We start from the raw sequence: 25,043 nt of genomic DNA on the forward strand, positions 1-25,043 counted from the left end.
TGAGCCATAAAGATACTCAGATCGCTCATTGCTCGAGCTTATTTTAGTTTTTTTTAAAAAAAAATGAAAAATGCCCAGCTTGCACTGGAATCATCAATGCTATAAATAAACAAAGTGCAAGCCAATCCCCACCCACCCAGCCATAAAAGAAAAAAAAATTAAAAAAAACCGTGGCTATTTACAAATAAAAGAGACTTAGGAATATGGCCATTTTGAATAAAAATAATCTTGAGACCATTAAAGCAACTGATGCACTACTACTTTGCGATGTCACAGTAGATGAGGAAGGAGATGGTACGTTCCCAGCTTGAGGAGGAGCCTCGCACGTGCCAAAAGTGCCATTTACCTGCTTCATGAAAAGCACTTAACATTGTCATAAATGGATGGAATTAACACAAATTGCCCGGATCACTCTCCTTCTCCCACTCTAATAATCACATGCTTATGTAAACCTTTAACTTTTTACAAAAGCAGAAGATCTAGATTAGATCCATTTACTTTCACGTCCCCGAAACTCATTAAATTTATAAAAATCTAGCTTTGGGTCATATTTTTTTTCCAAGCTAAATGAAGTATATAGCTAGGTAAAATGAGTATTATTACCTTACAATTTACTATGCTGTTGCATCCACAAACCAGGTGCCCATTAGCTATATCTGTAGCTTCTGGGGAACCACCTCCATCACTTCTCTGCAATCAACACCCAGAAAAGAATTTATACCAAACTAAAAAAAACAAAAACCAAAACAAAAGACTTAAAAGAAAACTATGTTTATTTACCATTCAATAGTTTACATACTGTTTTACCTTGTAGAAATCTACAGCTATGAAGTTGGGCCATCGGTTCGCCGACGCATTATGGCAGGTGTTCAGCATGTCCACGAGGGGCGCCGAGTTGTGCTTGCAAGCGGTCGCGAAATCCGGAGCGTCGGGGAAGTAGTTCATCAGAACGAGCGATCGAGACATCGTGTTCATAGCGGCCGACTCCGCTCGGTTAGGGCACTGCCCTGCTTGCATCCCTCCATTTCCATCTGCAGTTGCAGTTTGATCAGTATGTATGCACAATGATCAACAAAATATGGGCGAATTTACTAACCTAATCCCCCTTGGATTGTCGCAATTCGATCCATAACCTTTGCATTCGGTTTCAACTTTCAAACAAGATGCAAAGGTTTGAGGATGAAACTGGAAAATTGTAAATGGTTTGAACGAAATATTCTTCTTCGTACATTGATTTTCAACGACGTATCTCCACTCGTACGCGATGCCCTCGGAAGCCTCTTTGGCGGATTTTGAGGTGAACACGAGCAGGCGGTGGTTCTTGCTTATCATATCACGAAGCAAAGGCCAATCGCCTCCGTTCTTCGGCATTGAGGATACGGGGAACCAGTATTTCATGAGGCCCGAGGCAGTGAACACCTTGGTGAGACCCATCGGGGACGTAACGTAGTCTTCGATGAATATCGTGACGACTTCCGAAGGGTTTGCTTCGAGGAACGATTGGATCTCTTTGAGAACATTGATCGCGGGTTGCTGAAAATGATTAGATGATTCGTTCATTTCGTTATACTAGAGTGTTAAAAATTGGGTGAATTTTGCGAAATATGTTACATCAGAAGCTTACGAATGCCGTGATGTTGTAGCATTTGCCGCCAAAGGAGTGGCACAACCAGACATCGTTTTCAAAATCGTACATGTCGAGCATTAGTCCTCGCACTCCGTTCTGCGCTCATCAAATTAGTTATAATTAGAAAAAAAAAATTTATATATATATATATGCAGAAAGAAGAGGAAAAATAGAGAAAAGAGAACAATATACGGTGACCTATATAATTAACACACAATTGCTCAAACAGTGAAATTATATATGCAGCAGCGGTGGATTACATGATTCACACAAAGAGAAAGTCCAATTTTACATGCATCAGCAACTCCATGGTTCCNTATATATATATATATATATATATATATATATATATATATATATATATATATATATATATATATATAAATTACAGCCAATTTTAACAGTAAAAAGTTTCTCTTTTCATTTTGTGTGTGAAATCCACAACAAAGTGCACTGGAAAGTGAAGCAACATTAGCAACTAGACTTATTCCTCTTAATTTCATTTCCAAAAATCTCACAACCCTTTTAGCACGTGCTAGAATATCTTGAATAAGTACTATAATGAATCAAATTGGGAGTTCTTATGCCATCTCATGTTAACTACTACATCAAATTGCGAGTGATTTTCAAGTTGAAAATAACTTTTAATTCAACGGAAGTTCAAGTGAATTTTTTTTTTCCCCAGTTCTGTTCATTTGATAGAAACTTAACGGCTTTGGAATTGTAATTATTCTATTTTTTTATTTTACTAAACTTTGGAATTGTAATTATTCTATTTTTTATTTTACTAAAAATGTTTAACCTAGCACATATAAGAGGATTAAAAAAACATCAGTTAATATTTTATTATTATCATTTTTTATTTTTCTTTCATAATTAATTTCCATGAAACATGCAGCGCGAGAAATCAATTAAGATAATATAAAAAAGTAAAGTTACAAGTAAATTTAATTTAGAACGAACTAAATAATAAAAGTGAGTATTTTTAGGTGAAAATAACTTTACCCTCTCAACTTTCCACAAAGAGTGTGTTTATTTTTCCGAAAGCGGAGAGAGATGAAATAGTTTTCGACCATAAATGCCCACTCTTCAAAATATCATAATCGACTTCGACCTATTCTATACCGCATGAACTTTTACGTTATATATTTTCTATAAAATAAACAGCAAAATTGAAATAAAGGAACTCTCATTCCACGGCTATACATACAAATAGCCAAATAATAATAATAATAATAATAATAATGAATAAAAAAAGCAGTGGGATTACGTACGTACGTTGAGCTGATCGGTGATGGAGTCCTGTTGATTGGTGGGGGCGAGAATGATGGAGCCGGTTTGGGACCTCACCCCGAGCCTCGCGAACGAGTTGTGCGTCGTCAGCCACGCGTACCTGTTGAACGCCAACCCCGTCCCCTGCAACGCGAGGAATTCTACACTGTCACACTTGCACCACATCATCAATAACAAGTCAATTACATTTTTTTTTTTCAAACAAAAGTATAATAAAAATATTTTTTTATAACCATGATGGAACATATATTATTAAAAGAATTAATTTGATTTGCTTGTTACACCACGTCACTAATATACCCGTTGCATTTTAGAATTTTTCCTGCAACGCACCACGCAGATCATATCATCATCATATATCCATCCCCACATTAATTACTGCACCATAATAACATCCCAAACTTTGAAAAAAATTTAAAATGCACCAATCATGTTATTGACGCGACGTATTTAATTAATAAAATTATTCTTTTTTAATTTTCACTAGTCCCATCATGACTAATAAAAAAATATAACTGACTCATTACTGATGGGATGGTATGAATATGACACCGTAGACTTTCTTCCTAACCAATAATACCGCCACGACCCATCACCAAGTAATACTTTTATTTTTATTTAAAAATTATAATTTTTATTTTAAAATTTTAAATATTTTTAAAATTTTGGTATTATATTAAAAAATTTAACAAAATATTATATAAAAAATAAAATTAATACGTGACGACAGATGTTGAACCCCCCCCTCCCCCGCCAAAAAAAAAAAAAAAAAAAAAAAAAAAAAAATCCCCCTTCTAACTAGCAAGTTGAAAGTTGACGAAGAACACCCTCAACTCTCCACAGCTTTATCCATCTTTTTTTAACTTACATTTTATATTGAGATATTTTATTAATAACAAATAAATTGACTTTTTATTAAATTAAAAAATAAAAAAATAATTTAATTTATTTATTAGCGATTCCATCAAATTTAATAAACTTGAATAATCTAAATAAAAAAATAAAAATTGAGAAACTGTTCATTAAAAAATATAAAAATCAGGAGTTTATTTTTAAATTGGCTATAGCTAGAATGTCCTAGCATATTTTTTAGCTTCCCCCTTTCACAGGACACTTCCTCAACTTCTATTTTTTTAAAAAAATTCAAATTATCAAGTAACTTAATTCAATTTTTTTGTTTCAAATTATTTCTAAAAATAAATTAAGTTTACTAAATTCAATAAAACTATCAAATAAATCAATAAAATTTTCAATTAGACTGACTATAATTATCCAATAAAAAATTAAAAGCTGAAAAAAAATTATTTAAAAAATAATTAAAGTTGAGATGGCCTTTTCAAAACGGCTTATATATGTAGTTTGATTGGTCACCATACACTTTAAAAAAGACAAACTAAAATAAAATAAAGAATAAAATAAGATAAGACATAAAATCAATCTCTGACCGTTGATTTCGGATCGGACGGTTTGATCCGGGTGCATCTGGGCCGCACGTTCCCATCCGCTATACACGTCTCGCAGTGCAACCCCGCGTCGCAGTTCCGATCCGCCACGCACGTCGCCCCGAGCTACGCAGTTCAAACGTGAACAACAACGACGATTCCTCGAATAAGATCACAATTTATGCGAATAAGTAGCGGAATAAGGCGAATAACAACTCACCTGCGAAGCAAAAGCGATTGGAACAGCGATTCCGAAGAGGAATGAGATCAGTAGCAGCAGCAACAGAGGCTTCGATCGACGACTCTGCGTTGCGGAATGAGTGAGATGGGGATAAGAATTAGGGTTTATGGGAGAAGGGGAAGGGGTGGGGATTGGGGATGAGAATTAGTACCTGCATCGTCGCTAGGGTTTCGAATGGATTGGGGGTTTTTCGAGAGGGGATTGGGGGATAAGATTACGTGGAAATGGGGAATAAAGTGGGGATTGAGAGGTTTATTCCTGGGAATAGTGTGTGGGAGTGTTGTGTTTTGCAATAATGGAGGTGGTTGGGTGTACGGCAACGAAGGTATTGGTGCGATCAAAATGGCGTGATGGGTACGGCTGTGATCGATCGGCAATTGCCGTGGATAAGGCGTGACGAAAATGAACTAGTTTAATATTGGAAAAACTTTTCATTTTAGCATACCAAAGTGTATTAATTTAGTATTTTATATATATATATATATATATATATATATATTTTCTTATCATCTATTTTACTATTTTTTTTATTAAATTAATAATAAAGTAAAAACTAAAAAATATTAAAGTGAATATTCGATAAATCTAGACGGAATATGTGAAGTTTTTTTGTATATATTTTAACGAAATATTAACAAAGAAGCGGACGAAAAGAGAAAAATAAAATTATAGAGTACTAACTTGATATACTTTAAACCATAAAATAGTAAAGTGAAAAAGTGCGAAACCACATGGATGGTATTTAAAGTTTACTCTTTAATATTTTGTTTGGTTGTTCCTTAATAAGGGAAAAAAAAAGCTAAGTTAAATTTTTGGTCCTTTCAACTGCGACAGGTGATAATTTAGTACTAAAATTTTATTTTATTACAATACGATACTTTAGTTCTTATGTATTAATTTATTTTTTATTTCATTTACGGTTTAAATTATTATAATTAAGTTTAGTTCATAGATTGTTACTATAGGAGTAATATATGACCTCTCTTAATTATTATTATTACACTAATACTAGAACGCATTATCATTAATTTAAAAAGACTAATTAATTAGCTAGACTGTTAGATTTAATTATATATAATAGATATTAATGACAAGTACTCTCTAAATTGTGAATCATAGTTGCATGCAACAATAACATATGATAATGTAATTTGCTTTCAAATTTCACCAAATATTAATATAAAGTGTGATTATAATATGAGCATGGAAGATGGAAAAGAACAACTCATGTGCAAGTTAGTATATATATATATATATATATATTAATTGCATTAATTTTTTGATTAGTAAATGCACATTTATCCTTTTTTTTTTTTGGGTAATATATATTTCAGTATTATGATCATGCATGACATTAAAATTATCCCAATTTTATTTTCATGCACGTGAGCAATGCATATATAGTGGATGATGCATTCACATGATCGAGGCGTGGGAATTGTTTAACTTAACTTTAATTAATTAAATGATTTAAGACAAATGATAGTCCATGTGCAAGTAATTAAAAGTAATTAAAAACTACTTAGAAGCTGTTGGGAGACCGGGTCCAATGGAAGTTTTCACATTACTTTGTTTATTTTATTTTTTAAAAATTAATTTATTATTCGAAAGAATCTACTGTCGCTGTTGTTGTCATTATCAATATCTTGTGCTTAGCAGCATTATTATTTGTTATACTCTTACTACAGTACCGTTACAAATATCTTACAATATTATTTTTATATATAATTAAGTATTAATAAATTCATGTAATAAATCAGAATCTATGCATAAACTAATCACAATTCATCACAGTATTAGTGTCAATATATATCAACAACATATACAGGCAACATAGCGATGAACCCAAAGCATGCAACTTTAGCACTCGATATCATTTGTTTTCATCATCATCATCACCATTGACATTTATTATAATTACTAGAAACTCTACCATTCCATTTCATTTATACTCTTCATAACCAGTACCACAGTTGTTACCATTCAAAAATTATTATATCTTTTATAATACTATTACGTCATTTTTAATCTTATATTTTCTTTTTAAGTTGTATCCATGTACCACTTATCACCCCAAAAATTGCTAAGAACTTAATAGTAATTAACCTCCATCTTGCACAAGCAGTATTCATGATTTATTTTTTATTATCACTTGATACTAGTTTTTGTACTATAATTTGTATTAATACTTAAGTTGCAATGATGATGAAACATTAAAATTGGACAGTGAATGAAGTTGAATCTTTTGCACTAAACAAAATTTTTAGTCCTTAAAGGAAAAACTTCAAATACCACTCGTGTGGTTTCACACTTTCTTACTTTAGTATCCTGTGATTTAAAATAGAGAAAACTTCAAAAACCCCCTCTGTGGTTTTGTAGTTTCTCACTTTGCCCCCCTGTGGTTTGAAATGTATCAATTTGCCCACCCGTGGTATCTTTTTTCTCTTTTTCTTATCAATTTCATTATTTTTTTTTCTTAAATCAGTGAAAAAGGTAAAATTAAAGGGTGCTAAAGTGAATATTTGATAAATCTAGATGGGTATCTGAAGTTTTTTGTATATAATTTAATGAAATATTAACGAAAAAGCCACCGAAAAGATAAAAACGAAACCACAGAGGGGCAATTTGATACATTTTAAACCACAGGGGGGCAAAGTGAGAAACTACGAAACCACAGGGGTGGTTTTTGAAGTTTTTCCTTTAAAGTATATCAATTTAGTACCATGTAGTTTCATTTTTATCTTTTTATTATCAATTCCATTAATATTTTTTGTTAAATCAATGACAAAGTTAAAACTAAAAGGTACTAAAGTAAATATTCGATAAATCTAGGTGAAGTATTTGAATTTTTTTGTATATAATTTAATGAAATATTAACGGAGAAGCTGACGAAAAGATAAAAATAAAATCACTGGACACTAACTTGATTCACTTTAAACCATAGAGTACTAAAGTGAAAAAGTGCAAAACTACAGAGGTGGTATTTGAAGTTTACCATACTTTAAATCAAGCCTTGAACTTTCACTACAAATGTCTAAAACATGAAGGACCAAATTGCGAATATCTCATCTATATCTAATTAGGACAAATTTGTTAAGGTTGTCTTAAAAAGGTACGTACCATGGCTCTTCGTTCACAACCGGAGGAGTTCCCACATAACAGCTAACAACAACAACGCGACAAAGTGCTCTGACACAGACATGTGGGACCCACCGTAAATAAAAACAAAATATATTGTACCGTACTATGGACTGTTAATTGTGACCCTCTAAAATGAACTGCGACACGTCATTATGGTGCCACGTGGACAATTTGTAGGTAGAGCACGTGAGCTTATGCTACAATAATAGCTCTCCTCTCGATCACGATAAAGTTTAAAAAAGAAAAAAATTATATGAATATAATGTTCAAATTAGTATTTTTGAGGATGCTTTGGATAGGTGCCATGTGGCTCCCAGGAGTCCATTCCATCATCTCTTTTTTTTTCTCTATTTTTTTTCTTTTTCTAAAAAAAAATTATAATTTTTTTTTTTTAAAAATAATGAGATGAATGTCTGTGAGCCACGTGGCGTCCATCCGAAGCATCCTTAAAAAATATTAATTTGGACGCTACGTCCATACAATTTTTGCCAAAAAAATGGCACCAACTTTACAGTTGGGCCCCACCAACCCCACGTGTCCTGCTCACTCGAGAGCCAATAAGGTTCCATTTTTAAAGCACGTTGGCCCCACCATAATGTAGACTAATGGGCCCGGACTACGTGAGCCCAATTTAGGCCCAGTTACATTATTGCTCTCTCCCTTCACGGGCCCGACAAGTTGTAGACCACAGCTGTGATTCTGACATGTGGGTCCCACTGACGTATGCGTTACACTGAAAACCAGATCGGAGTCTCGGACTCTCGGACGCAGGAAAAAAACAAAAATCCTCTGGTGTAACGGTAATGTACGCTCTTGTGAGACTGACATGTGGAGCCCACATATCGGGTCCACGTGTCGTGCGGAGGAGTAGCAAAGTGGGAGGTAAGCTTACCGCTCACCCTAACTTCATCCGCTTCCTCCCGGTGAGCTTACCGCTACCTTCACGTTCACACTCTTCACCTCCTCACTCTACTCCTCTCCTCTCTCTCTCTCTCTCTCTCTCTCTCTTTCTCTCTCTCTCTCTCTCTCTCTCTATCTAATGCCGAGTCTCCTTGTCGGATTCTTTGCGGCGGCGGTGGCGGCGGCGTTGTTTCTGCAACCTTCGCTTCTTCGGGTGATCGCGGGAGGTAGTTGCTTGCTAGGGTTTTGGTTTTTCGAACCCTTTTCCAACTTTTCGAAGCTTTTTCCTCTACTTCGCTTGTCTCGTAACCATGGATTGATCCCATCGATCCCTCGTCTCCGTCATTTTGCTTTAATTTTAAGTAGATTTTGTATCGGCAAATGGTGATTTTCGATTTTAATTTGATCGGATACCTAATTCATGTTTGCTATTGCTTTGGATGATCTGTTGTTCCCTTAGTTGGTTAAAGTTGTGGAGTTAAACTGATCGTATTACATTGAATTGGTGATTTTGATGTAATAGTATTTGATTAGATGTTGTGTAATTTGACCCTTTAGGGTATGGATTTTAATGGTATCTGCCTCATTAGATTGCGATTATTGAGGAGATGATAACGATAGGTGGGGAAAGAGACATTTTTGGCTTCAATTGTACGAATATCTTACATTAGTAATTGCGTTTGTCTCGTTTTGGTTTTGGACATTGACCTATTAATATTGCTGTTTGTATGTAAGGTGTTTTAGTACTTGCTTACGTCTTAACTCGGTCAAAATGTAGCCATAAATGCTAATAGCTTTATTTCTATATGATGGGCTAGTGGTTGGTCCCTTCTCTTCTTTCACTGTTAGAGATCGTATTTTCAAGTCCTGGGAATTTAGTCTTGCAAATTGCAACTATTTTAATTAGCAAAAATCATACTTGAGATGGCATCAAGGAGCAAATTCAGAATTTAATCACAACCATCCATTTCGGCACTAATGTAGCGGCTACAGATCCAGGATGTGACTACAATTTGAATGCATGCTAATTTAATGCTTAAGGAAGTAAATTGTCATTTTTTGAGATCGTTCTTTATTATCTTGCAGACTGCCCGCTGGACTTGAACTGGTTGAATTATACTTTGATAGCTTCTTCGTGTTCGGACCAAAATGAGCGAACCAAGTGTTGCCGTTACATGAATGCCCTCGTGGCGGTCTCAGTTGCTCGTTATGCAAATACAACCGGCATGCTCGGTGTTCCACCTGCATTCTCTGATACCTGCGTTAGTACTATCTCGGACACCCTAATAGCAAATGGAGTTCCCCAAACCGCCACCTCATTCTGCGGATTGGGAGTGAAAATTCAGGTTTTTTATCAATGTGAAGGGAGAAATACTATACTGGAAATGCTCCAGTCTCCCAACTTTGATGATGTCACGAGAAGCTGTAATACACCACTTTCAGTGGATGGTAATTGCAAGATATGCTTAAACTCTGGACTTTCGTATCTTCGCCATCTGATAGGGGTTCAAGATAACGTCACGTTGAATACCTGCCGCAATGCTGCTTTTGTTGCACTTGCCAATCAAGGGAATAACTTATCAGCTGTTGAAGCTGCCGCCTGTTTCTTTAGTGTACAGGGGCTTAGCATTCTTCCAGGTTTGCATGTTTATTAGTTTAGAATTTTTATTTTATGCAGTTATAGTAAACTTGACTCATGGTTGCTTGTTGTTATGCATTTTAAGTACATAACATAAGCTACAATTTCTGAACTGGTTTTTTTTTTCCCCAGGTAGGACAAGCATCCCTCTTGTGTTGGTGTAGATGTGGTTGTTATATTATTAACCTGGAGATGTCAATATTAATTGGGGTAATATTTGCCAATCGCAGATAGAATCACGCATAGTTGCAAGGGTGCATATAGAATGTAACTAGAAAAGTTAGAAAGCACTATGTATTAGTTCATCTAGAGTCTTTTCTGTGCTTTTAAAGTAGATCTGTTAAGAATCGATTTCAAAATATGTTAACATTGTAACATGCAAAGAAGGCATTCAGGTAATTGCTTTCATTGTTGTGTGTGTATCAAAATAACGTTATTTTTTTCCTCTTGCCTCATTTGTAATGTTGTCATAAACTTTGATTATTAAAATTTTAAATTTCAGTTAATTCTTCGGAGCCATTTTCTCCCTCGTTCGCCCCAGCTACTTCTCCAAGTCCATTTACTGTGCAAGCTCCCGCACAGCATCTAATTGCGGTACCACTCAAGGATCAACATAGCCACCATTTTATGTTGATTGCTGGAATTGGAGTCACGATTGCTGGGCTTGCAGTTTTATTGCTGCTAATTCTAATTATACTTATCCGGAGAAAAGTTAGAGAATTGAAGGACACCGAGATCACTCATTCTGAGCCACGGAATGGTTTCTCGTCCTTGCATGTCCAGAAGTGTCAAGAAGGTAAGCTTATTTTACTTCTTTCTTTAATATATACCAGTGAAAGAAGTATATTGGGGTTACCTTGCAATGTTTTAATCAAGAAGATCTACGACATCAAACATAATTTTTTTTGGTGTATTTTAATCGTATCCCATCCCTCAAAATTTTTAAAATATCATATTTACACATCAAAAGTTTGAAATATCATGTATCCCCCCTGTAGAATACACATTCTTTTAGAAATTCCCTCTTTGGAAGGTCCTTTTGAATATCAGATGCACATTTCAAGGACATTTTTCATTTTAATAAGAAGTTTTTTGAGAATTTCCATAAAATATAGAGGGTCATTATGAATTTTCAACTTTTATCGGACATATATATTCATTGATCTTTTGAGGGGTATGTATGTAATTTTGATTTTCTGCTTTGTCTATTTGAACAATTCCATTTTATCAATGCGAAACTAAATGTCAAAAAGGAATTCTACGCATTCTAATATTCACTCTGACAAGTTGCTTGTGAAATCTTAGTGTGCAAGCATATAGCTCCTTAAATATTTAGTTAAGTAAATTTAGTTGTGACGACTCAATTGGTATTGAATAAATCTGCCTTCAAGTCCACTTATGAAGATCTATCAGACACTTCTTAGTCAATCTTGATTCTTACAGAGATATTTTGCAGGTTCAACTGCTATTTTTCAGATATTTACTTACAAGGAACTGAAGAAGGCAACTGGCAACTTCAGCACAATCTTGGGAAGAGATGAATGTGGCATCATGTACAGAGCTCAGTTTATTGATGGTTCAGTTGCTGCTGTGAAACAAATAGACAATGTAATGAAACAACGACTGGAGGAGTTTTGCCGCGAAGTAGAGCTACTTAGCAGGCTGCATCATCGTCATCTTGTTGCATTAAAAGGCTTTTGTTCCACAAAAAGTGAGAGGTAGATAACTTCTTAAATTTAAGATGTATATACATATATATTACTGCACTTTTACCTATTTACATGTATATACATGCAAACTTATCTCGTCAAAAATGACATTTAGAAACATAATTTCTTACATATATACCAAATGCCCAAGAGAATTATTCTCGTGAATTAAATTACTGCCCATTCCCCAACATAAGGGGATTTTTTGTATAATCTGTACTTAGAGATATTTATATGAATATTCAAATTTCACAGGGGCATATATTCAAATAGACAATTCTATATGGATGAACTTTTACTAAAGCACCTATATTTAAATTTTTAGATGGCTCTAGATGTTGCTAAAATGTTGTTATTCTCTATTTTGTCTTCAGGTTCTTGGTATATGAATACATGGAGAATGGAAGCCTAAAAGATCATCTTCATTGTAAGGCTTCGTTTTTCTCTCCTTTTCTCATTATTCCTTCCTATCTATTAGTTTCACTTCTTTAGTTGTTAGGCTGAGAAGAAACCTTTTCTTCCTTCACAGCATCAGAGAGACCACCATTGGCATGGCAAACCAGAATCAGAATCGCCATTGATGTGGCCAATGCTCTGGTAAGTTTCAGTGATGGTTCTCTCTTTATGATGGTATGTTCTTAATTTATGTATGTCTCCTCAAATTTCTCCCAAAAGTTATTTTAAACCCGGGCCCACTCCTTTTACTAGGAAAAAGTGTCTCTAAATCCCTTGTCTTTTTCTCAATCAGATTCTATTTCTCTGTGTATTTTTATCTTTTAGATTCAGATAATACATATATCTCCTTGGAAAAGCTGACTTTTTGTACATCCTTCAAAACGTAGTTGATGCCATTATACTTACAAAAAGCTCCACCGAAAAAAACTTTTTTGCCATGGATTTGACAGCTAGCTAACTCCTAACTTAAGATAGAATATATTGTACTTGAACTTTGAGGGGTATATATGAGAATTTTGACTTTCGAGAAGTAAAAAATGGAACTAGATGAGTTTGCCGGGATATGTATGTAAAAGCTCCTTTCGGTTTCTTTTTATCTGCATTCATTGAAGACCGATCAATTTTGACATGCAGGAGTACCTTCATTTCTATTGCGACCCCCCTCTTTTCCACGGTGATATAACTTCGAGTAATATCCTTTTGGACAGGAATTTCCTCGCGAAGGTACTCATTGTGAGAAATTGTATGCTAAGAACGATAATGCTCAGTCGGGCTAATTAAATTCCTTATTTATACAGGTTGCTGATTTTGGTCTTGTACATTATTCACGAAATGGCAATACCGGCTTTCTACCTGTGAACACAAAGATCCGAGGAGCTCCAGGTAAGATCCTTCATACTAACATCATTCCTTCTTTTGGGGTAAACTGCACCAGTGGTCCTCATTCTTTCGAGGTTAATTCTGTTTGCTCCGAACCTTTCAACTGTTACAATTGGGTCCCTGTACTATACTTTCTTTTCCAGTCTTAACATTTGACTCAACTCCACAAATTAAGCTGCTGAGTCCAAGTAAACACTTTGGAACTTCTATGTAAGCGACTTGAGAGCCATCGTTAGTTAGAAGGTAGTTTTATTACAATTGTCGTTAGGGGGAGTTATGTGACACTGATGGGACATTTCATCCAACTTATTAGAGGAATTTAGGAGTGAGATTGCAATAGAAAGTGAAGTCTATGTACAGCATTATAACGATTCAAAGGTTCGGGACCAAAATGATTTAGGATAATATAACCTATGACTGATCTTCCTAAGATAAATTTCTAGAAATATCTAGGTACTCAAACCTTTAACTCTTACAGGTGTTGTGGATTCCGAATATGCGGTGACTCAGGAAATGACTTCCAAAATCGATGTGTACAACTACGGTATAATGTTATTAGAACTTGTGACCGGGAAACCCGCTATGTATGATAAGGAAAATCCGGTTGACTGGTCTCAGAAATTCACATCAACTGAATACTATTCGCTACAGAAATTGGTCGACCCAACAATTTCCGATTCAATCGATTTGGACGAGCTCGAAATGGTGGTCGAGCTCATAGATCTGTGCACTCAAAAGGAATCTAGAGAACGGCCATCAATGAAGCAAGTACTGAGGATCCTCTACGAGAGGTTCGACCCTGCGCATAGGGAGTTTGTGAAGATCATCGAGGAAGAGGAAGATTATTGTAATGGAGAGAGGAAAGTTAGAGGAAAAGAACAACAGTTCGGAGAACTGATTCCTTTTAGCAGCGATGCGAGGGGCCTTCTTCAATCCTCTTCTAGCACGTCAAGATCATATTGTAGTCGGAGCGTGTTGCTCGAGAACAATTCGCCGGAATCTCCCCACGGTACTTTTTCTGCTTGAGCCCCTTGATCTTGGTCTTAGATAGATGGATTTATTTGCGTGTGATTTCTAGGATTTTTGTCTAACTTAGCCCTTAGTTGTTGGTTTTAGGATTTTTTAGGATTTGAATGTAAATGAAAAGCTCTTTATTTTTCTTCTCATTTGGTTCTCTTTCTCCTCTTTTAGAAGCCTTGAGAAGTTGCAGCTGCAACTGGTCTTATGAATCTCAACAGGAAATTTAGTCGATGCATTTATTCATTCAACATCTTATGTATGATTTTAGGCTCGCGAAAAATTGACAGGATAGATACATTGAATTTAATCAAGTATACTTTGTGAATAATGATCAAATAGAAATCGTAAGTGTGGTGGCGATGGTAACGATGATGACGGCGATGATGATGGCAAGGCTGATGACGGTGATGATGGCGATGCGTAATTAATTTTATTAAGTGCATTATAATAGTGATATAATAGTGACTATACTCATATCAACTATCCTGAGCAAGTGGTAAAGGGTTTGGTGGTTGGTACTCGAGACCCAAGTTCGAATCCTAGTTGATTCACATTTTTAGCTAATTTTACTTTTAAATGAAATAAACGAAGCGGGTATATCTTTCACAAAAAAAAAAAAAAAAAAAAAAAAAAAAAAAAAAAAAAAAAAAAAAAAAAAAAAAAAACTATCCTGAGAAGGAACGCTAGTTTTTTTTTTTTTGAGAAAAAGAAGGAACGTTAGTTAAGGGTTCAATTAATGGACCCTTCTAAACAACGATAGTACCGCATCTTTGCCTTCTAGTTGAGATTCCCCTATCTAAGACAACAAAATAATTCATTCTTAGGATTTGATTTAACAACAATTAGTAAAGCACTTCTTAAACTAAATATGGTGGTCCTGTTGATGATGAAGCCCTTTGCGTGTTCTTTTCGTTTTAGCCCGCACGGATCAAAAGATAGTGTTTATTATTTGAGGAGCAAAATTTCCCTCAAGGTCCCATTTAGGTGACCATCGTAAAGAAAATGGCCAATTTATGCAAATTCAAATTTTAAAATTCCAAGTTAAATTGTCGTTTTGAAACTTAAAGAAGTGTATTTGATATAAAGATGAAGACGTCTTGAATTTATTATAAGTCTCTGAATATAGGGGTCTGTTTGTCTTTGTGGGTTTCGAATATTGAATTTATATCTTCGAGAAAGTTGCAAGCATCGGTATTTATTTTGACAGCGAAATCGTGAGATCATCTGAACTCTTATTCATAATTATATGAAGATCAATTTTTTTACTTTGACGGGGTGGAGGGCGAAGTCGAGTTCGCGAAACTCAGGAGTGCCTCGCTCTCCGACTTTTTGCTTCTAATCGGCCTCTAAGTGGGAATGCTAAAGAAGTTTATTTTTCATATAGGTCCGCTGCAATAATAAAAGCTAAGGTCTTAAATACATCATCACTTGTTTCCCAAGTTGAATTCAACAACATTAAATGAGCAAAACTTTCATGTCACTCAACATGATCAAATTGATTAATCCCAAAAATTAAAATGTCTCTTATTTTCCCCTTGATGATGACACCCACAAAGTTATCTCCCCTTCATCTTATAAGAACATTCCACTTTATGCCCACACCCCCAGTGGAATCCAATATCCCATACCCTAACCCAATCATCTCCCATATATGTGTAACCCTATTGTAGCCACCCACACATCTATATATCCACAGTACTTAGTAACTCCATTCCTATATATACTCACCTCAAAACCTCATTTTCCCACAATTACTACTACACCCATTAACAATGAATCTTAGTTTCCCTCCAAGCCTGTGCTCTCTCATGATCATCCTTTTATCATTCGAGCTAGTGTTCTCGTCGGAAACCAACGATCGACGGCCGTACATCGTCCACATGGACGTGTCGGCGATGCCGGCACCCTTTGCGACCCACGAGAGCTGGTACTTGTCGATGCTCTCGTCCCTCCCGACTCCGTCGGGCGGGCGCGCTCCGACTCATCTCTACACTTACACTCACGTTATGCACGGCTTTAGCGCCGTGCTTACTCCTGCGCAGCTCCGACGGCTAGAACGGATGGAAGGCCACCTCGCGACGTACCCCGAATCGTACGCGCGTCTGCACACCACCGACTCCCCGCAATTTCTCGGCCTGAACCCCAGCATGGGCATTTGGCCTGCGTCGAACTACGGGGCCGACGTGATCGTCGGGATTATCGACACGGGCATTTGGCCCGAGAGCAAGAGCTTTCGCGACGAAGGCATGCCTCCGGTGCCTGCTCGGTGGAAGGGGAAATGCGAGACGGGGGACGCCTTCAATGCGTCGCTCTGCAATCGAAAGCTCGTCGGTGCTCGGTCCTTCAGCAAGGGGTTGAAGCACAGCGGTATAAGTATATCGAGCGACGACGACTACGACTCACCGAGGGACTTCTATGGACATGGCTCGCACACGTCGTCCACCGCAGCCGGGAGCCGGGTCCCCGGCGCAAGCTACTTCGGGTAGCGTGAAACAGCTGTTATCCTCTAAAAGTTTGAATTCGAAAACAAACGTGAGAAAAGAAAACTAAGTACTTGTGTTTTTATCGTTTATACTCAACAGGTACGCGCCGGGCACCGCGACCGGGATTGCGCCCCTGGCTAGGGTGGCCATGTACAAGGCCATATTCGCGGACGACGATTTGAACTCCGCAGCCACCGACGTTTTGGCCGCCATGGAGCAAGCGATCGTCGATGGCGTGGACGTAATGTCCTTATCGCTCGGCTTTCCCGAAAGCGCTTACTACTTGGACGTCATGGCAATCGGAGCCTTCGCGGCAATGGAGAAGGGAGTTTTCGTCGTGTGCTCGGCGGGGAACAGCGGTCCCGAAGCTTACAGCATCTTCAATGGCGCGCCTTGGATCACGACGGTCGGAGCGGGGACGATCGACAGGGACTACTATGCGAACATAACTCTAGGAAGCGGCGTAAAGAGCCTCCGCGGCCAATCCATCTACCCGAAGAGCACCCCACTGTCGAATCTCGCGATATACTACGGCAGCAGCAGCAAACAAAGGAAGTGCAACTCCGACAGCCTCGACAAGAAACGCGTGGCTGGTAAGATCGTCTTCTGCTCCGCCGGAGTCGACGGTGCAAGAGCTCAACTGAGTGAGGTGCAGAGCAGCGGAGCTCTCGGGGCGGTGATCACGACCGACGAAGGAGAGCAACTCGATACCAGTGACTTTTACATGCCGTTCGCGACCGTAGGGTTGTCGGACGGGGAAGTGATCAGGAAGTTCATCGCGGGAACGAAGGCGCCCAGAATGAGTGTTCGGTTCGGGGCGACGCAGTTGGGACCAACTATACCCGCTCCCCAGGTGGCCTACTTCTCCTCCCGAGGGCCGAGCCCGGCCAGCTCAAGTATCTTGAAACCTGACATACTAGCCCCAGGCGTGGACATCTTGGCGGCGTGGGTGCCAAATAGACCGTTTGTCGAAGTCGGAGACGACAACCTCTACACCGACTACGCGTTAGCTTCCGGAACCTCTATGTCCTCGCCGCACATCGCTGGCGTGGCAGCGATGCTGCGCTCAATTCACAAGGATTGGAGCCCCGCAGCCATCCGATCGGCCATGATGACTACCGCCGACCTAGTGGACAACACCGGGCGCCCGATCACCGACATGGTGGGGGGATCGGCGGCGAGTCCTCTAGATTTCGGTGCAGGGCACTTGAACCCGAACCGAGCCATGGACCCGGGCCTAGTTTATGACTCAGGCTCTGAGGACTACATCGAGTTCCTCTGCGGCCTCGGCTACACGAACCAGCAGATAAAAGTGATCACGAAAAGGCGCGATTTCGCGTGTTCGAAAGCGAATCTTGATCTGAACTATCCATCCTTCATGGTGATCCTCAACAAAACTACGAACTCCGCGACTAGAACATTTAAGAGGGTTCTGACAAGCGTCGGTGGCTCATCACCGTCGAGATATAAGGCGGTGGTGAATGCTCCGACCGGCATGAAGGTGGCGGTGGCGCCGGCGGTGCTGGTTTTCGGAAACAATGGCAGCAAACAGCAGTTCGCATTGACGGTCCAGATCAACTTAGAATACAAAGCAAATGAAAATCACTTGGGGAATTATGGGTTTTTAAGCTGGAATGAGGATGGAGGGAACCATGTGGTAACAAGCCCAATAGTTTCAGCTTATGCATCTGATTAGATTAGTAAATAATTCTATATATATATATATATATAAAATAAGAATCTCCAAATATAGGAGAAAATGTCAGTGTATATTTGAATCAGTAATGTAGCAATAAAGATCAGATGCCATGAAGATGACAAGAAGATGAAGCAGCTACAAGATCTTACACTCAGTATTTTGTCTTCTTTGAAAACTCTGTTATTCACTTAATCCTTAACACCAATTTGAACCACTTTTCTAGTATTATTAATCATGAACACTGATTAATATGAATATATTGTGCCAAAAAATTGATCAAAAATATTGAGAGAAACCATGTGTTAAATTGATAAGCGCCTTTTCACTGTTGTGGCTCATGAAACATCTCCTTCAATCAGAGAGTAGTAGTTGTTAGAAGTTTAGCAAATAAAAATTAAGAAGTTCTAACTGTAATGGAAATTAAGGTAAAATAAACTGATGGGTTTTAAAAGCAAAAGGCTGTAACAAAAAATATGAAGCTAAAAAGAAGCACTATTTTTGGTTATTAAATGAAGCACTTATATATATATTATATTATTCCAATTTGAATATATATATATTATATATATATTATATTATTCCAATTTGAAGAGTTGGGACAATTTTATAAACTCACTATCAATCCGATTTTTCCTATTCTCCGAATCCATATAACACCGATCTTATCAAGGTTTTATCTATTCGAGGACTCTTCGTACCACACTGTCANTATATATATATATATATGACAATTTCAAATTACAGGGTTGTTATATCCTTTCCTTCTTTAATAAGTTGAAGTAGATTTCGGTTAAAACTATGTCTCCCCTGCTAGTCATTTACATAGCTATGAAAGTGAAGTTTTTTCAACTCTATTGTTTGTTTGGCAGAAAGCAAATTATTTAAAACTATAATTTATATATAAATAATAAATAACTTAATAAAAAGTAAATTATATTATCATAAATAAAAATAATATGATTATATTCCTACATGATTAATAAAATTAATCTAAAATAACTGAATTATTTTTTATATATATAAATTATAATAATACAATAATAAAATTATAAAGTAAAAAAAAACTTAACTAATTAATTTTTATTATATTTTAAATGTACAAACTAAATGAAGAAAATATTAATACTTAACTAATCAATTTTTATCATACTTTAAATATGCAAATTAAATAAAGAGTAATTAGTGCCATAATTAAATATATTTATATATAACTAGCATTATTCATTGTATTATTTTATTATTTTTTTCTTCACCTCTTTTCACCGTAATTGACTTCGGCCCGGGGTGGGCCGAAGTCAATAACGCTATTTTCGGAAAACTCAAATTTCGACTATATCTTTATTACGACGAACCAAAAAGCAAAAGTGATCGTTTACAGTCGAAAACGACTTCACTTCTCTCTACTTCTCCAGACAAACAAGCCTTAAGCGATGTGAGACTAGTCTCACTAGTCTTATCATTCAGACCTTAACTTAGCTTGTTATGCAAACCATGAGGAAGTATTAATTAGCCCTAATACCAATTATGATGCTCTACTTCTTAAAGGGTTACCAATTCTAAAACTACTCTAGTCTAACACACTTGACCCTTTTAACCTTTTGAATCTGGCAACTACCTAAAATGTTATAGTCAGGTTAATAGTTTAACCCTATTATATCTCACATATAAAAATATTCTAAACAGTTAAGAGCATGAGTCTTTTGTTGACTCATAAAAAAAAAAAGGAAAATACCAAGTCTTCCATTGACTCAGAAAGTAAAAAAGGATAGATGTATTTGCTCTTGCCCTCTCCACCATTCATGTATCTTTTTATCCTAAACTCCAACTTTAACTCCACTCATCTTTGTTCCAAACACATGCATTTTAATTTTCTGCGGTTTTGGCAATGACCGTTCCATTCCAAGTGCACTCAATTGCCTCTGCACTACTTTCATGTAGTGGACTAAACCATAAAAAAGGATGTGGACACAATGGACTATATCATTTAATTGCATAACTTAATTGAGTAATAAGATGTTCGTGCACGCAAATAAAGTTTTAGAACCTTCTCAGCCACACTACGTCACAGTGCTTTTCGCGTGCTGAGTTAGCCTAAAAACCATAATCTACTAGGAATTAAGTGGTAGCACATGGCCTTAATTATTTGGTATTTGTTATTTTTTTATTTGTATGATGGATATATTCTTGTCACAATTAGCTTAATTTATCCTTTCCTAATAGAAAAAAAAAAATCTGAGTGGATGCATTTGAATCAAGTTTTAAAACTCGGTTTAAAACCAAAAAATTCAGCGAGAAAGTGTTTATAAATTAACCATACGGTTTTTTTTTTTTAAGAACTTGTCTCTTGAGAATGCGGTTGTTTCGCAATGGTATAGATATCCCGAGTTTGAAATTTAAATGGAAATCACAACCTAGTCAATTCAAACTCTTCAAATGGCCTAAAAAATTTGCCAAACCCAGTAACGCAAAGGTAGAGCACGCTTCTCTTTTTTTTAAAAAAAAAAATCAATACAACATTGTGATACCTACTTAATTTGCCATGCCCCGGATTACAGTGAAAGTCTTGGTTACGTCAACAGACCCGCCGCATGCATAAGAATACATACGAAGCGTCAATAAACCCGTCCAATCAAATTAAGTAAAATCTAACAACAATAGGTATCAGAGTAAAATAAAAACTATATACTATAATAACACTGTAAAGATATACAATCATCACCACATCAGTCCTCAAAATGATATAATATCTCTAACCACTCCAAACTTCAAAGCACTGTACAGACTACTATATACACTGATAAGTGATCCAACTATACATACAAAAAGGATAAAAAATGCTAACTACCCGCAATCTTCTACCCTCTTTATTAATATTTTATTTTAGAACCTTTAGCACCAGCGACTTACTATGCCATTGACTAAATTTTGGAAAATGCATCATTACTTTGCTATAAATACCTTCGTATAATTACGTGTAATATCTGTGCGACTTAAGAGGTGCTGTGAGATTTGCACAGATAAGATTAAATGACGTAGGTCACACATTATCATAGCAAATGAAAAACTTCTCAATTCGACGTAAGCGTACGATTCGGAAGGCATAGCATTTTTCTTTCATACAAATATACTATCTGAGCTTTCAATAACTGTTCTACACTTACAGGATCGAAACCGAAATGAATACATCAACAACTTGTCATTCATTTCGAATGTTTCAGAATCCAATTAGTAAAATACAAGGGGGGAAAATCATATACAAAAATAAATATCCAGTAAAGTTCAATTTTACCTTCAATATTTTCCAAGCCCGGCTAGGATAATGATTTCTCGATCGCTTTTACATACACAGATTTGGGAAGGGTGCCGGTTATGCTTCCGACCTTCTCCCCATCCTTGAACAGCAAAACCGTCGGGATACGCTCGACGCTGTAAGAAGTTGCGATTTGCGGATAATCGTCAGTGTCAAGCGTATAACACATCACTTTTCCCGAATATTCTTGAGAAATCTCATTGAAAACGCGGTGGGTCATTTTACAAGGCCCACACCATGAGGCCCAAAACTCCACGAGAACTGGGACGTCGCTGCAGAGAACGTATTTGTTCCAGTTGCATGCAGTAATTGCTTCAGCTGCATAAAAATAGGGACAGCATTGCTTTCATATAAATATGATTATGAGAAGTGACAAAGTTGGAGTACTCAAAAGTAAACAGATTATGATGAAATTATGATGGCATAGATTACATATTTATGCATTGTGAGAACTTGTCTATACAACTTAATCAATGGAAAAGTGCAAAAGAAAGGAAATAAAGGAACCAAGAAGAATCAACTAGAGCTTTCTAGATTAAATGAGTATATTATCCAGACATCACATTCTTCAGAAAATCTATTGTGGCTTTAATTTCTCAAATGCTACCAACAAGCAGAAGTGTACTTGGAATTCCTCCTAATTCTATCAGATCGAACTAATGTACATATAATACTCGCATTGATCATTTCTTAGAAAAATATACTTTTGGGGCTCCAAAATGGTTTTGTAATTTAAGGACAAAAAGTAAGGGAATCAAGATCAAGGAAAACAAAGATCATAGTTGAACCTAATAAAAGCCCAAAACTACCAGAAAAATCAAGGTATAAAAAATCCTGAGGATGCCACCGATTAAAAGAGATGTACAATTCTCGGATTGCACTAAACTTTTGATCAGAAAAAAGGGAAAGCGAAATGAAAAGAAACAAAAAGAACACGATAGGGGAATGCTGTACAAGCCCATGGAAATTGAAGGGGTCACCCAAAGTATAAAGCAAAGGGGCAACACCTGGAAACAATACAGCAACTTTGACAGTTCAAACAACCCTTATAAACCAAAAGAAATCATGTTAATGAACGATCATCATATTCCCAAAAAGGTTTTAAAAAGCAAACACAACTTTGCAAAATCTCGACAGGTGATGCTAATTTTTGTACTCTTCGCCAGAAAAGAGAAGGATCGCTATGATAGTTACGAGACTGAGAAGTGACATGAACAAAAGTCTAATCAATCAGATGGAGATAATTTTGAGCTTGAACTAGGCGCTGATAATTTTTAATATTTGTTAAAAGTTTAAACTAACAGGTTAAAGTTTAATACAATAATTATGAGTTTGAACTAGGTGTTGATTATTTAAAAGAAAAAAACCATACTTTCCTCATAAACTTGAGTACAAGAAAATGGCCAATCAGATAGTTAAATTAACCACTATTTAAAGAACATGCTTGAATTTTCCTTTTTTTCATTGTTAAGTACATGATTGTAGCTAATACGATCTATATACACAATATCTAGCAAAAAAAAATAAATGTAGGGGGAGTGCAAGAGTACGTTACTAAGTTACTATTGCTGAATATTGAAAATAGTGGAATTGTTAAGACATTGAGAACTAGGAACTGCTATCTCGTTTTCAGATCACAGGAATTTATGTAATTAACTAAGTGCAGCAAGAAAAGCACCCAACCATAACAGCAGATACATGAATAAACTACCATGAAGATACAGGGTCGCCTAATATCATTACACTCCCAAGCACATTGGTCCCTAGAAAGGAACCAAAGAACATTCCGTCATTAAATAGGAAGAGGCCCTTTAATATTTTGATTTCTGAAAGGATTGACCATCTGAAACATGAAATAAGGAGCAACATTTAAGTACATGTCTGTCCTGGCTTCTAAAAGTAAGCCACATCAGCAGCAGGTAGACACTTGGGGAGCAAAACGACTAGAGATTTTGTTTTGTGTTCCACCAGGGCTGAAAAACCTCGATTGTTCTACTACAGCCGTAAGCTGACGGGGTTAGTTTTCCTTCGTGCACCTCTACCCGAATAGCACTATGCCGGACCAAACACGACCTAAAACATGCCCTTCAAACTTTTAATTTCTTTGTAAGGAATTCATTCATCGCTCTCATTTTCACCTAATATGTTCAGTTTTTTCTCGAGATAGATCGATAAAATCACATCCTTCGGCTCTTTTATATGATCGTCTTAACATGATTGAACTTCTTCAAAACCTCCAAACTTAAAACCATCTTTGTATCAGCAGCAAGTTATTGGCATTTAACTTATTCTTTCATTACATATGAAAAGGGGCCAAATTTGGCTTCGCTTCTGATTTTGCTTTCAATTGCAGGAACTCCTAAGTTCTAACAGAGCATTTTGGCTGGCGGGAAATTCTGGAACTTTTGCCATGGTAGTTTCTGAGTCCAAAATTCAAGCTGTTAGGGATGATTCTTAAAAAGTGCTTCTCCTAATAGCACAACTCAACAGTACAATAATCTAAAGCAACACCACATAGGCCCTAAAAAGGAATCAGAAGCAAACAAAAGGCCATTACCAATCTCTCAAAGCAACTAATCAACAAATAATTAGATGAATCATGAATTAGAAGGTAGTTTATGAACGCGAAGATCATCGGAATCATCATTTAACAAATCAAATCATCATTATAAGACCGGAAAAAAGGACAAAAGCGATTCGTGTCCAAAAGCGCTTACGCCCATCGGAGAAGACGCAGAGGAACCTCCCATTCCCCGCGATTTGCCTCCGCCTCCGCCGCCTCCTCGCGAGGGAGAGCGAGGAGAGGGTCGAGCGCGATCGCGCGCACCACCGATCGGATCCACGGGAGCAGAAGAGGAAGGGGTTATGGAGATGGAGATGGAGGTGAGCTTCGACGCGGAGGCGAAGGGGAGGGGCGACGAGGTGCGTCGCCATGGGAGAGGCGCACGATAAGCAGAGCGGCGCACGATAAGCAGCGTCCATTTTGGGAACGACGACGATTCGGCGAACGCGCCCGTGCGCGTGCTTAAATAATAATCGGGTCCGAGTTTCGGCGCACCAAACATCGGAGAAACTATTGAGTAGACCGCGACTACCACATCATCGGTGGACAACATTTGGTGAAAGTTTGTGTGAACCTGGTGTACCACGTCATCCACGGACCTGCAACTCCACCTCCGACCCAATAACGAGCCCAAATTTTAA

General features: G+C 37.0%; 4 protein-coding genes across 4 annotated transcripts; 2 read left to right on the top strand and 2 right to left on the bottom strand.

Moving 5' to 3' along the window:
• On the bottom strand, nt 1-4,901 carry LOC109726290 (PI-PLC X domain-containing protein At5g67130-like). The gene is made up of 9 exons (XM_020255803.1): nt 4,755-4,901; nt 4,583-4,666; nt 4,366-4,488; nt 2,906-3,043; nt 1,625-1,723; nt 1,230-1,533; nt 808-1,031; nt 604-690; nt 1-346 (listed from the first exon to the last, which is right to left on the bottom strand). The coding sequence occupies exons 1-9, from the start codon at nt 4,758-4,760 to the stop codon at nt 179-181; spliced, it is 1,233 nt and encodes a 410-aa protein (XP_020111392.1). The 5' UTR covers nt 4,761-4,901; the 3' UTR covers nt 1-178.
• Nucleotides 8,706-14,675, top strand: LOC109726157 (probable receptor-like protein kinase At1g49730). The gene is made up of 9 exons (XM_020255606.1): nt 8,706-8,871; nt 9,731-10,282; nt 10,786-11,079; nt 11,740-12,001; nt 12,367-12,419; nt 12,522-12,589; nt 13,082-13,171; nt 13,246-13,330; nt 13,806-14,675. Exons 1-9 carry the CDS (start codon nt 8,784-8,786, stop codon nt 14,351-14,353), a joined length of 2,040 nt encoding a protein of 679 aa, XP_020111195.1. The 5' UTR covers nt 8,706-8,783; the 3' UTR covers nt 14,354-14,675.
• LOC109726664 (subtilisin-like protease SBT1.7) lies at nt 15,833-18,740 on the top strand. The gene is made up of 2 exons (XM_020256414.1): nt 15,833-16,829; nt 16,930-18,740. Exons 1-2 carry the CDS (start codon nt 16,120-16,122, stop codon nt 18,524-18,526), a joined length of 2,307 nt encoding a protein of 768 aa, XP_020112003.1. The 5' UTR covers nt 15,833-16,119; the 3' UTR covers nt 18,527-18,740.
• Nucleotides 21,615-24,841, bottom strand: LOC109726148 (thioredoxin M3, chloroplastic-like). Its single transcript, XM_020255592.1, has 2 exons — nt 24,557-24,841; nt 21,615-22,157 (listed from the first exon to the last, which is right to left on the bottom strand). The coding sequence occupies exons 1-2, from the start codon at nt 24,819-24,821 to the stop codon at nt 21,841-21,843; spliced, it is 582 nt and encodes a 193-aa protein (XP_020111181.1). The 5' UTR covers nt 24,822-24,841; the 3' UTR covers nt 21,615-21,840.

This window comes from Ananas comosus, linkage group 21, assembly GCF_001540865.1.
Source record: "Ananas comosus cultivar F153 linkage group 21, ASM154086v1, whole genome shotgun sequence".
In the NCBI taxonomy this organism is placed as follows: Eukaryota; Viridiplantae; Streptophyta; class Magnoliopsida; order Poales; family Bromeliaceae; genus Ananas; species Ananas comosus.

Excerpts from the sequence above, each read along its gene's own strand:
- LOC109726290 (XM_020255803.1), bottom strand. Across the intron at positions 4,489-4,582 it reads CAATCGCTTTTGCTTCGCAG|CTCGGGGCGACGTGCGTGGC; the intron begins GTGAGTTGTTAT and ends TGAACTGCGTAG. Across the intron at positions 3,044-4,365 it reads CGTCCGATCCGAAATCAACG|GGGACGGGGTTGGCGTTCAA; the intron begins GTCAGAGATTGA and ends CTCGCGTTGCAG.
- LOC109726157 (XM_020255606.1), top strand. The coding sequence starts at position 8,784 with ATGCCGAGTCTCCTTGTCGGATTCTTTGCGGCGGCGGTGGCGGCGGCG. Across the intron at positions 12,590-13,081 it reads TTGATGTGGCCAATGCTCTG|GAGTACCTTCATTTCTATTG; the intron begins GTAAGTTTCAGT and ends TTTGACATGCAG. Across the intron at positions 13,172-13,245 it reads ACAGGAATTTCCTCGCGAAG|GTTGCTGATTTTGGTCTTGT; the intron begins GTACTCATTGTG and ends TTATTTATACAG.
- LOC109726664 (XM_020256414.1), top strand. The coding sequence starts at position 16,120 with ATGAATCTTAGTTTCCCTCCAAGCCTGTGCTCTCTCATGATCATCCTT. Across the intron at positions 16,830-16,929 it reads CCCGGCGCAAGCTACTTCGG|GTACGCGCCGGGCACCGCGA; the intron begins GTAGCGTGAAAC and ends TATACTCAACAG.
- LOC109726148 (XM_020255592.1), bottom strand. The coding sequence starts at position 24,821 with ATGGACGCTGCTTATCGTGCGCCGCTCTGCTTATCGTGCGCCTCTCCC. Across the intron at positions 22,158-24,556 it reads CTGCGTCTTCTCCGATGGGC|CTGAAGCAATTACTGCATGC; the intron begins GTAAGCGCTTTT and ends ATTTTTATGCAG.